The following is a 13,121-nucleotide window of genomic DNA, read 5'->3' on the forward strand; positions in this document are numbered from 1 at the left end:
TATTGCAGTCACCAGCGAGAAGAAATTGACAGGCAAGCAGCTGAAATATAAAGAACTCAGTACTGGCAAGCACAGTTCTATTTTCCTTGTTCTGACTTCACCAAGGATGTGCCTGAAATTTCCACTTTCTTTTAGAGGCAGAGGGTCAGGCTCCAAAAAATTGAAATTTTTTTACAGTGTAGCATAGGAGATACTAAGCAATATAAAAGGGATTCCTGAGGTCTCCATTGAGACTGATGGAAAAATAAATCCTTGCTTGGCTTTTTGTTTTGTTTTGTGTTTGTTTGTTTAGTTGGTTTAAATCTTATTCATTTATTTGTTATCTAGTTTGTTACAATAGCAACAAGAGAATCAAAATATCTAGGGTCACAATAAACAATCCCTGAGTAGTGGTCAGAAGCTCATTTGGATGGAGATATGTATGCACCGAATCAACCTGTGCTTTGGCCATTAAGGCAAAGAACATTCTCTGGTGATATTTTTTTCCTCTAATACTGTCACTACAAGCAAATCTTTTAAGTGGGTTTTGTACAGCACACAGAGTAAGTAAGACAACTTCGTTGAAATCTGTTAAGTTCAGGAAAAAGTGGTTTAACCCAACTGAATATCTTTCATTTGTGCCAAGTATTGCCTGAAGTTGTACTTTCCACAAGTGAAAAGAAGTATTTGTAGGTAAATGTAACTGCTATTTTGGTTTGCTTCTTCTGTGAAAATATCACAGAAGTGGACTTCATATATCTTTCTTTTTTCAGTCTAGTCTTGTCAGCAAGAAGATACCATTAAGAATCAAATGACAAGCCAGTATCCTTGCAAGATGTAGGTAAACACTTGTACAAGACCCACTTCACCAATGACAATGCTGAAATGATGGCACCTTTCAGAAAATATGTTTTTGGTATCCAGTTTAGCATCCCAGATAGCTCTGACTGCTTCCATAGGAGTTTGTATAAGTCTTAGAGGGAAAACGTAATTGCAATTTATTGAGAGTTAAACAAACATTGCAAATTTAGGATTAACACAAGTTCAGAGGGTGGTTGAAGCTGCTGGACAGAAACAGAGGAAAATACAAGCAAGTTATGGCAGTTGATGTATGCGATTGGCAGAGAAAAATTGAGATAGGAAAAAAAATTAAGGCTATATTTGAAGTAATGCCACATAAAATGTATCAGAACTAGCACAGCTCATCAGCACGATAAAATTTGAAGCAAATTCATACTTAACCTCTCATTAAAAAGGCCAATGTCTTTCATAACTGCTTAGAACAGACACTGAAAAGAAATGGGATAAAGAACAAGAGTGTGTTTTTGAGGATTTAAAGACTCTATTGACTACCTCCTTGGTTCTGGCATTTTATGATGTTTTCAAGTCTACAGCTGCTTCAACAGATGCCAGCAGCTATGGTCTTGGTATGGTGCTATTCCAATTACATGGACATGATTGGAAACCTGTAGCATATTGTTCCAGATAGCTTTCAGATGCCAAAACCAAGAACCATCCAATAGATGGGGAATGTTAGGAAACACTTTGGGCACACAAAAGAATGATGCAGAATATTCTTGGTCAGCCTCATTATATCCATGTTATTAATAAGGTACTGTTTAAACTGTAGACATCATTAAAGCATCTGAAATAGTGACATATCACCCTACTGGAAAACAGACGCACATTAAGTTCATCAGGAAGCTTAAGGAAATCACTTTGTCTGTAGCAGTGGTCACTGAGGCCAAAATGCAAACTAGTGTCTTTTTGACACATTGGTATCACTGCAGAAATCAGACAGATAAAATTAATCATATATGGCTTACGCACAATTGCTCTATGTACTTGTAGTAATCTAATTCCACTAGTACACTCATTTCTCAGTGACTGATTCTCCTGGGCATCCACCGCTTCAGAAGGCAGAGAGATCTGTGAAATCTCAGATTAATTATCTATAATTAACAACTCTATTCAAATTTCCTATATCTCATTTCTAAGAATTGTAATTCATATACTAGAAATGAAGTTATGACAAAAGATACATTAAAGACACTGATATTTAACCAAATGCAGTACAGCAATGTAGAATATTGTATATTAGTTCTAAGCAAGTGGCCCCAAAATGGAGTAGAATAATTAATCTCATGATATTCTGAAACAAAGAATTCAGAGAACTCTCATACATACGGCATTACTTAGGAGGCATTGGGAAAGAATAGCTACAGCAAGGTATGTAGGCGAAAAAATAAATTAGTTGTTTCTTTGGAGTCCGTCCGTCCTTCCTTCCTTCCTTCCTTCCTTCCTTCCTTCCTTCCTTCCTTCCTTCCTTCCTTCCTTCCTTCCCTCCTTCCCTCCTTCCCTCCTTCCCTCCTTCCCTCCCTCCTTCCCTCCTTCTTTCCCTCCTTCCTTCCCTCCTTCCTTCCTTCCTCCCTCCCTCCCTTCCTTCCCTCCTTTGTTTCCTTCTTTTCCTTCCTATTTTTTTTAAGATGTAGGGCTACCCTGCTTCATACTTATTTCACAAATCAATAGAACATAGAAAAGCAAGTATATATATATATACTCAAGCTTGATACTCCAGCAGATATACAATGCCTGTGAGGCCTAATCGATGGCTTTTGTGATGTGGAACAGCCTCCAACACTTCCAGCCTTCATTGCTCAGAAAACTGGACAGATGTCTATAACTTGCCATGAGAGCAGCAAGGAGAGCAAGTTATTTTGGTTCAGCCCTGGGGAAACCCCAACATTAGCCCAGCAGCAACCTAACTCTGCTGCTTAGGGCTCATCAGATCCAAAAACCATATCCAGATTTAGACGAAAATCTGTCTAAAAAATGTCAGAAAAAGAGATGCTAAATCTAGGAATCCTCAAATTTTCCTCTTTGAGAGTGAGCCCAAAGTGAGCACAATTTAAGCTTATGGGAGTTTAAATTAGAAAATCTTGTTCTGATACAGATAAATGGGAAAGAGTATTGGGCTCCTATCAGCTTTTTTTTTTCTTTGGCTTCTACTAAACTTTGAAATACTAAGTGGGTGAAAATAATCCAAATAAGGAGATACACTTGTTCAAGAATGCTAAACTTAGTAAACAGAAATCTCCAGCTTTTAAGCTGGAAATTTGAAGGACTCAATTTCGCAAACGTCCCAGGAACCTGAGAGACTGACTTCATCTAGGAGTCACTGAAGTCTGATTCACCAAAATTTGCAATTTGCTAACGTGTGGCAAGTATCACTAGAAAACCGTTTATGAATAAAGCAAAGTAAAGGGAGACCACAAGGAGATGTATATTATGTCCTCAAAATTGTAGGAAAAAATAAGCAAGAGTGGGAAGTTTCGGGGCAAAAACTATTCAGTTAAGAAGAGAAATAGAAAAAGCAACATCAGATATATTGCTTGTTAACTCAAAGTTTGGAAGAATATTCACTGGCAAAAGAATGATCACACTTCTGTAAGCAACCACAAAGGTATCTGCCTTCTCACGGTGAGCTATTCAATATTAAAAAGTTATCATATTTAGCTGAAACAATAAAAAATTAAATTACACATTTTTATCATGTAGACTGAAGATTGTTTCTTCAGGATTTTTTTAAAAGGCCTTCTAAATTTGACTTAGCTGGTTTCCGGGATATAGGATGTAACTACCAAATGTATTATTATTATGTTTACTTTTTGCCCATGGTTAAAAAGCAAATAATTGTGTAAGCAAGAAAGACATTTCAGCTAAAAATATGTGATTTGAATGGGAAAGTATTTTTAGCAGTAAGGTCTGTGAGAGTTCTAGTTCTGATCCTTTCCTAAGAAATAAATGGCCAAACACGTCAGTCATTTCAGGGAGACAGAATCAGGTTGTTTCTGGAAACGGGCAATAAATTATTATGGCACTTCGTGTGAGATTTTGACACATGCAATAGCACCTTACTTCAAGGAAAGTTCCAATGAACCTGTTGGAAAACACACCAGAGCTGGTTGCTACCCTGTTCAACTAAAGGTGGCTGAATTTAGCTCTTCATTTTTTTAACCATACAACATGGGCTCCTGTAGGTTGCTTCATTTACAGCCATATTTTTGTTACTTTCCTTTTAAAAGGTAACTTGTTGTATTGTCATGTGCAGCGTTGAAAGTCTTGTGCTGTTCCTTTTTGTCCAAGAAAGAGTGATTTCAAACTGTGCATTGCCTTATATGCCAGTTTATATGTTATGCTTTACTTCCAACATCCTCTCAACTTCGATTAAACTGTTTAAAGTTTTTTTAAAAAGAAAGATCTTCTGTCTTCTGTAAGGCATCATTTCTTTCAGTATTGCTACTTTTCCTATTTGTCTGAGACCAGAAGTAATAAGTGACTGATGTATCAAAGCGTCTTCCCCATAATGATGTGCATACGAGACAACATATTAACTTGCTATTGATCTGCAAATAACTATTCCTGAGCAAACTAGATTTCATTGGTTTCTTTCTAAAAATAAACCAGGCTTTAAATAGAGTCCAACAAGCAAAGCAGTACCAGACTCAATTATCTAGATGAGTTTTTTTTTCTGCTGCAGCCTGAAACTTTGAAGCACGATTTTGTTTTGTCATGATACTCGTTACTTTATTTTAATACAATTCCTACTTCATGTTCATAAGTGTTTTGCATCCTAAGTGGCACATACTGCACCCTGTTTAAATCTTGATTTTTAAATTATTATCTTGTGAGTTATAAAGTAATCACATAAGGATGATACAAAGGCAAGGGAAAGACTAAGCTTGATTGTAGGAATACAGTCAAGATATGTACCCATGTACATCATTGTAAACACAATGTAAAGTAAACTAGAATGCCAAAGTCTCTAAGCTACTCCTAGAGTGTTTATTTATTTCTGTGAAGGATTCTTCCAGGTTAAAGAGACAGATGTATTTTGAAGAAACCACAATAATAAAAATTGCTTTCCAGGACAGTTTGAATTTTTTGTTTTCCAGATGTAGGTTTTAAAACATGCATTTGTATAATTTGGTTTGATGCAAATATCAACAACAGTTGTGGGGGAGTGGTTTCAGTTACATCATGCAAAGGCCATGATATTAATAGAGTTCCCAGCTCGACCACTTTGGTTTTATTTACAGCCAGAGACATAGAGATCTGCTGTCCCAAAAGAGGACTTCACCTCATGTCATGAGACCTGCGTGTGCCAGGTCCTGTCCCCAGCACTGCCAGCGTATGGTCAGCTGCAGCCAGCAGGGAAACACAGCTACACTCCCAACTGAGATCATGTGTAAGTGGAATAACGCACTGTCAACATGTCAGTGGAAAAGATAAGAGAGCCATGTCGTTCCCCCTTTCACACATCAAATGCCACTGAACTATTTACAGGACGTAGCAGCGAGGGGTTGTGTATGCATAAAGGGGGAAACCTGTGCAAGTTCACACATCTTGGGTTCACTACTTTAGATCACGTTGGCCATTGGAGCTCCCCACTCTGCCCCATGGACACAAGCAGCCCTGCCTGCAGATCTGCTTTGGGGGACTTCTCTGGTGTTTAGGTAAACAGCTTTGTGGCTGCTTGTTTTACTCCTGGCTGCTAACAGGAGGTGACTGTTTATTGCCAGGTGGCGGCCCAGCAGGTGAGAAGTCAGGGGTATGCATGGGGCAGCCGCAGCAGCAAGGCCAGGAGACTTGTGCCAGGCAGGCACTTCATGCAGCTCTTATTGCTTCCTGGAACCCCAGCAGCAAGACATTTCCTGCTCTTTAACATGAGTGGAAACCAAATTTATTCTTTCCAGTTTGGTGGGTTTTGGGTTTGTTGGAGAAGAAGCTCTGAGCCTGGATTGTTCCTTTTGGTTCCAGTAAAGAGAAAAACAAAACAAATCTCAGCACTAAAAATAAATATTTTTTATCTTAAAATACATTTAATATTAAATATTAATGTAATAAATATTTAACATATTTATTTGTATAAATAAATCATACACAGCAGATTAGGGCAAGGCAAGCTTTTTGTTTCTGAGAAAACAAAAGTTTTCAAAACACTTTTCTTATCTCTTTTTGGTGGATGTTGTTGTATTTAACTGAACCGTCCTTCTGAAAAGATTTGTGTTTTCAACAAGAAGCCATATTTCACTGAAAATGACTGACAGCTATGACAAAGCTGGCATTCCAGCAAATGACCATCAATAGGTACTTTCTGTCTACATGAACTTTCCCCAAATAACCCAGGTCTCCTTTTTCTGTCACAGCACATGTATACATGTGCAAGGCGCATCAGGATGCTGCAACAGCAAAGGGTTTTTTGGAGTCCTGACAATGCCAAAGGAAGGCAAAGAGGAATGCAAGAAGTGCCCTTAGCACAGAATTTAATTAAGGCATTCCCCAAATAAATATACATGAAGCAGGGCTAAAACTTATCACATCAGACAAGGAGATGTCAAAATGCACATCAGTGAAGCCTGTAACATCCTGAAGGTAGATAGCCTCTTTCTTTCCATTTGGAAGGAACTTAACACATTTTCGTCTGAACCAAAAGCAGAGGGTAAACAATAGCAAGAAGGGAGATGGCAAGCAGGTGATGTGCCAGCTCTTGCAGCATGTACATCACCTAGTGGACATGCTCTGCATACTGAAGGGTGGAGATCTGTCCTGCTGCAGCATACTTTCTGCTCCCTTTATCAAGCACTTGTCCTGATGCACAGGGTCCAGGTGGGATTTAGCCTGCACTCAGCCAAGCGGTGATGGATTTTGCAGAGTATGTGTATCACCAGCACGCACTGTGCAGCAACCACCTTTGGAGTGTGCCACCTGCAAAGGGTGTGCAACCAGGAGGGGATGGAAACTAAGCGCGGCCCATGCTAACATATAAAAAACACTTGTAAACTACAGGGGAAATTGGGAAAACATGGATAAGTTCATAAGTTAAAGCTATCAAATATCGAGCTAAACTGTTTAGTTTTATATGAACGTTTACTGTGCCTCAGTGAAAATAAGTGCTGGTGAAATGAGCAGTGTGGCAGTCACAGTGCCAAGGCCTGGCCCAGCCCAAAACAACAGGGAGATCCCCGCATGCTTCCTGCAGCATACAGAGAGGTTTTTGGTAATGGAAGTCATCTCAATGGAAAGACATCACCTCAAAACAGGCGCGGGCTTCGAGTCTGTAAATTTTGAGCAGGGAACCGTTAGAGCAGATTCCGGATGCAGACATGCGACAGAGTTTGACACCTGAAGATGCGAGGCAATGATGATTAGGAGGGACATACATGTGTCTATTTTTAAATGGCACTGAGGTGAGTTGATACAGAAATTCTGTTCCAAGAATGTCAGTACGGATGAGTGCCCATAATATAATTATTTGCAGCAAAAAGCAAGCCACGTTTCAGCTCGGAACATTTGATCTGTTTATGTACAATCAAAATACAGTCAGTTTTGGACAGCATCGCAGGATATTTCTGACTCCCATGTGCAACTCCGCTTCCACCAGCCTTCCTCTCACACCATATCACACAGCGATACACGGTGTAAATCCTTCACATGTCAAATCAGACATGGCAGCTACAGTCTGCAGGAAAAATCTGCAGGGTGTAAAGTTACCAAGTATTTGTGAGGTCTGCTGTGAGCCTGCGTTTTTTTTCTTCCTGAAACATAAATTCATGTTTTAAAGAACATGTTTATTTTTCCTTTTGCACTAAAACATACCTGCTTTCTCCAGGAAATAAATAGAGAGAAGAAAAAGGTGTGGGTAAGAGAGGCGTGCAATAAGCCAGGCTTCACTCATCAGCTAGGGAATATAATGACAATATTTGGTAGTTGCGATCTTTTATGACTTAGGAATCATGTCAATGTATTCTCCCTGAGTGATGGGGGAGCTCAGTCACTGCGTGATGGTCTGCATCTACTGCTCTGTGAGGCAGGGCAGGCATTCTGAAAGGTGACTTCTGTACTATTCTCTTTACAGAAAATGGGAGATGTTAACTTGATTCAGTTTGTAAGTGGATGTTTAACGACTAATAGCTTCCCATAGTTTCTAAATGATGCTACTTCCCTCTTTCGTAAGATAATACCTGATCTCTCAAACTAAAGGTACAAGCCAGAGGTAACTGCTCTGGTGAGGTTTTTTTGTTGCTGTTGTTTTAAGCTGAGATTTCAGACTCAGCTTTGGGTCCTCAACACGTCAGCACAACATGCTCTGTGTCCTTCGACAATTCCTGCTCACTTTTCAGCTTTCCATTCAACAACATGGATGAAACTATTGTGCCACACAGATTTTCAGACTCAACCAAAGTCTCTGTCTGCAGCAGACAAAGGAAATATTGGAAATTTGCTATTTTTAGATTATTTTTAAAAAGCTTTTTAAAAATCGGCCAATAATTTTGGCCTCAAAATGGACCTCTGTAAAGCAGATAGCTTTTAAATTAGAAATCAATGCCTGGCTTGTGGCTTCCCACCAGTTGTGTAAATTGAAATCACTGTAGAACAAAACATGTCCTGATGTAATTGCTCTGTTGAGCTGAATTCACTTCAAGGTAAACTTGACCTCTTATTATGCTATGCCAATCTGCTCATTAAAGCCCTGTGTATCTAAATATCTGTAGAAGAGATACATTTAACTGGATCCTAAAGCATGCTTTAAACGTATTTTCAAAAACAACTGCATTTTCAAAGCCTGGCACAGCAGCGGATAAATGATGCTCATAAATGTCCTTTCCAGGAACGCGTATGCGCCTGTTGTGAGCACATGTAAAGCTCCTTTACATTCAGTACACCTATTTCAGTGCTTAAAATCAGGCACTTGCAAGTTTGCAAGAGCAGGCCTGTAGCGTGTGTGTGAGTGTGCATACAGGGATAAACAATGCCGGCTGATGAGAAGTTCTGCTACACACACCAGTGCTTTTAGTTAACATTTGCCATTAAAAAAAAAAAAAAAAAAAAGCCCTACGCTTAAATGCCCAGACAGTTCTGAGAGCTCCAATCACTAGCCTGAAACACAACAAAAACACAGTTTTTTTCCTCACTCTATGAAGTCGACTTTTTTTTTTCTTTTTTTTTTTTTTTTTCATGGAGGTGCCTTCTTTGTGTAGCGTCAACATGACAGCAGAAGCACCGCTTCACTGTAGGTTGCATCACTGACAATGACATTCTCTGAGAAACGTGGAAGGGAATGACTGATGAATCGGAAAATGTATGGATGCCTCCTGAAACGATTAGGGAATGAAGTGCGGAGCAAATGGTGGCACACTCCTATTAATTGTAGCTGTTCGTAATTAATTTCCACTGCAGTCACAATCGTGTTTCTGCTTTTGGAAGAATCCAGAATCCCCTTCCAGGAAAGTGTGAAATTGCATCTGGGTTCTGCAAACCACGAAAGACGTACATTTCTTTAAAAAAAAAAAAAAAGGGAAAAAAAGAAAAAAAAAAAGAGAGGGAGGCCTTCCTCAGTACTGTACTTTATAAAGAACAAAATACAAAGGGAAAAAGAAAATGATAATTGTTTTCTCTAAGGCTATTATCTAATGCGAAAGCAAACAGTCTGACTGGAAATCAGCTAACAGAAGGGGATTAGAGAGTAGATCTGAGAGTGGCTTGATTTCTAGCACTGCTGTCTCTTCACACAGTGATGAGACACAGGCAGAGCAGCCAGGAGCTCTCCAGATGGCCAGGGAAAGTGTTTGTCTTGGGTTACTGCAGGGCAGTCTGGACTCTTAAAGCCGGGGAGGCATCATTAGGGAGCAAGTTAGATGTCCACCCGGTAAAAGCGAGCGAGGGAAAGAAAGAGCAGGCGGGCTGCCCGAGAGGGACCGCGCTCGCCTATTGTTAACATCTACTTGACCCCCACTAACCCCCTCACGACACAGATGTCTCCTACCTCTATCACCTCCCACTGCTTTAAGCCCTCCCCCCCTGCACCTGGGTAGCGGGGCCGGGCCGGCTGCCGGCAGTATGCTGCCTGCCTCGCGAGGTGTCTGCTAGCGGGGAGCCGGGCGGAGCGGGGCGCGGAGCGGAGAGGAGAGCGGCGGAACGGAGCGCGGAGCGACGCGGCACAGCGCAGCGCGGCTCGGCCCGGCGATGCGTCGGCTGCACGGGGACAGGCACAGCCCCCGCCACTGACAGCGGCCGCTCCCTGCGCTCCGCATCACGTCTGGCTGCGGCGAGGAGAAGGAGCTGGGCGTTCGCTATCTCGGCTTGGAGACTTTATTTTTGCTTCTCGTCCTTTCCCTTGGAACCGGGAGGCTCTCTCGAGCTGATCCTCCTTTAAAAAAAAAAAAAAAAAAAAAAAAGAGAGAGAGAGAGAGGAGGAGGAGGGGGGAAAGGAGCAGCTGGAGTTTCTCCTCAGCTCGTTTTGACTTTTGTGGACGTGGATCATCTGGACTGGGAAGGGAAGCCGCGCCGCGCTGCTCTCCCCGCTCCCACCCCCGCGCCCCTCCAGCAGCCTGGGCTGCCGGCGCTCCCCCGAGCAGGACGGGAACTTTTATTTGCAGCTCGCAGCCCGTGGCGAATGGTGGGAATCTCCGGTCCTCTGCAGTGTGAGTACGGGCGCGGGGCCGCGGCGCGGGGGTGCGGGCCCCTCTTTCTTTCCCCCTCTCCTTCCCGCTGGGGCTCCGCGGCTGGAACTAACCCGGGGCTGCGGCCGTGCCCGGGTGCATGCAGCTCCTCCACCGCTGTCCCCGCTCACCGGCTCGGCCCCGGATCTCTCAAAAGCCCAGGACCCGCAGTACTCAATTTGTGTAGAAAGCAGCCCTCCGAAGCTCCTAGCTTAGGGTTTCTGTCTCCATTTAGGACTAGTTTTGTTGTTTGGGGTTTTTTTCTCCCTTTTTTTTTTTTTTTTTTCTTTTTTTTTTTCCTGCCCTCTTGCCAGATCCCAGACCTAGCCAATGTGAAACGGAGTGCCTGAAATATTTCTGGTGGGATTTTGTTGTTGTTCCGTTACAATCGTCGGATTATGTAGCACAGGCAACACCACTTCAGGCTATTTTGCGAGAAATATTTCAGGCTGTGCACATCGTCTTCCATTGCATCGAGGTTTCGTATCTCGCTTCCTGAAACGAGAGGGCAGCGTTAGGGAGTGCGTTTCCCAAACTGCAGTAGGATGTGATCGTGTCACCTCGCCGAGCTGAGCAGGAGGGATCGGTTCCATACGGGGGGCTGAGGGATGAACACCACACGCCCGCCCGTGCAAACGAGCGTTGCACTTTGGGCTACTTCGAGTCCTTTTGTTAGTGCCAAAGTTGGGAGACGGGGCGAAAATCGGACACGGGGGAGGAAAGCACTCGCGGGCCTCGTTGGGGCACCCCCAGCACGTGAATTCTGTTAAATTCTGTGTCCAGAAATAATCAGTGTTGTCACTGCCCTCTGCTCCCCGAAACGTTAGAAAGAAACTGAAAGCAACTGTGGGATCGCCCGCAGCGGAGCTTTGGGGCCGGTCCCCGGAGTGCGGGAGGGCGAAGGCATGCGGCCCCACCGTCCCTGTAGCCGCCCGGTCTCCCGCTCAGCCGTCGGTCCAAGAGCGGCTGCGGGCTTCTAAGTCGAGAGGAGCCGGATCTTGGAGACTGCTGGGTGCGGGCTGCATCCCCCGCTTGTTCATCGCTGCTGTGCGGGCTGCGATCCGCTGAGCCCCAGGTAGCGATCCTGCCTTAAGGAGCTGCCCGAGTTTGGTACTACCCGGTGCAGCAGCGCTGGAGATCGCTTGATCTTGCGGTAGGAAGCCGCGCGGTTCCGCAGACAAACCAGGACGCCGGTGACGGGCGTAGGGTGTTAGAGATGGGGAGAAGAGAGAGGGATATACCCCCTAAAAGCAGCCCGCACGCACAGCTGTGGTTGTACAGCGAGTGCCAAACGCCTGGCTGTGGGCATACCCTCGTGTAACTGAAGGATGCCTTCTGAGTCTCGGTATGTAAGAGCCGAGGGGCTGCTCCAGCGAATATACGTATGCTTAATGTAACTCTGACCCCTTTAACTTTTAACATCGCTTCCCCTAATTAATCTGTTCAGGCCCCAGACTTAAATGGCTGTCCGCAGCTGCTGCAAATTGATTTATCCCCTGATGGTGGTCCGACTTGCTGACCAAAGCAGGATTTATTTTTTTTTTTCTCCCTACCCGTTTTTGGTCTGCTAATCTGTTTTGATTTATTTTCTCCTTCAAGCAGTACTCGCATGCTTTTTGAAGGACTCAGAAAATATTTTCTTTTGACATGTAGCTAGAAACATAATTATTGTATTTGTAAACACAATATGTTCGGGCTAAGGGTGATTATAATTTATTTAATTATACCCTCATAGCCTCACATTTCCTCTGTTTCTGCATCCTGACGGATGCAATGGGAAGTTTAAATGAGTAACTTTGTTAAGTGCAGTTTGAGGCAAGATGGGAGAGATGCTTTTAGATGTGAGTTCTGTCGTGCAGGTCTTCTGCTCTGCTTTTCTCCGAGCAGTTTGGGTGAAGCTGGGTGGTAAGAGGACTGAAACTGATTTCTGATGGCTGTTAAAGCTGATGCTTGACCTTTCCATGGGAAGTCTGAAAACCTCATGCCGTTTATTCTGGGCTGATTTCCTTAGGAAATCCAATACGAGCAGGGAACTTCCTTCAGCCTGGCTGAATGCTAGGAAAGTTTCCGTCTTGTTTATATGGTCTGGTTTTAGCACGAGGCACGTTTCTGGGGCTCCCCATCAATAGAAATAATACTAGGAAAAAGATCTAAGCATGGCATGTTCCTAACGGTTCAGTATATGGAAACACAAAGTTGGCAAAGGCTTCATTAGTTGTGAGACGAGCTGCAGGCTCCCTGTCAAAGCTTTCAGTGAAGAAGTAGTGCTGTGTTTGGTAACTGACAACTTTCTGAAGGTCACTTTTACCAGATCTGAACCTGGGGGTAGAATTGCTACCTTCAGTTCCTGCATCACTTTTCCTTTCCATCACGGAAAACTCACATCATGCAACAGTGTGAAGGAAAGCCCAGTCCCCACCAAGACCCAGCACCCCAAAGTTTGCTGATGCTGAGCTGAAGCCAGGCTGGGTGTGAGGGAGGTGGTGGGACACAGTGAGCTGTCGTGGGGCCGGTGGGAGCGGGCCGGAGGAGACAAGAACCATTCTGTTTGTAATGGAATGCAGACAGCAGCGTTAGGTCACTGCTTCCTGGCAACTGCTGCACGAGTTGTTTTCCTTCAAAGGCTTTGAGCTTTTAAAT

General features: G+C 43.3%; 1 protein-coding gene across 2 annotated transcripts in view; it reads left to right on the forward strand.

The window, feature by feature from the left end:
* Nucleotides 1-10,196: 10,196 nt before the first annotated feature.
* Nucleotides 10,197-13,121, forward strand: part of RUNX1T1 (RUNX1 partner transcriptional co-repressor 1) — a 107,685-nt gene continuing 104,760 nt past the window's right edge. The window contains exon 1 of one of the 2 annotated variants that reach the window (XM_042808944.1): nt 10,197-10,463. In XM_042808944.1, coding sequence (XP_042664878.1) covers nt 10,436-10,463 — 28 coding nt within the window. In that variant the 5' untranslated portion in view covers nt 10,197-10,435. The remainder of the gene's footprint in view (nt 10,464-13,121) is intronic. The other variant, XM_042808940.1, reaches the window with a different exon arrangement.

Source organism: Centrocercus urophasianus, unplaced genomic scaffold (genome assembly GCF_019232065.1).
Source record: "Centrocercus urophasianus isolate 14NV4802_14NV808 unplaced genomic scaffold, USGS_Curo_1.0 seq_11, whole genome shotgun sequence".
NCBI classification, from domain to species: Eukaryota; Metazoa; Chordata; class Aves; order Galliformes; family Phasianidae; genus Centrocercus; species Centrocercus urophasianus.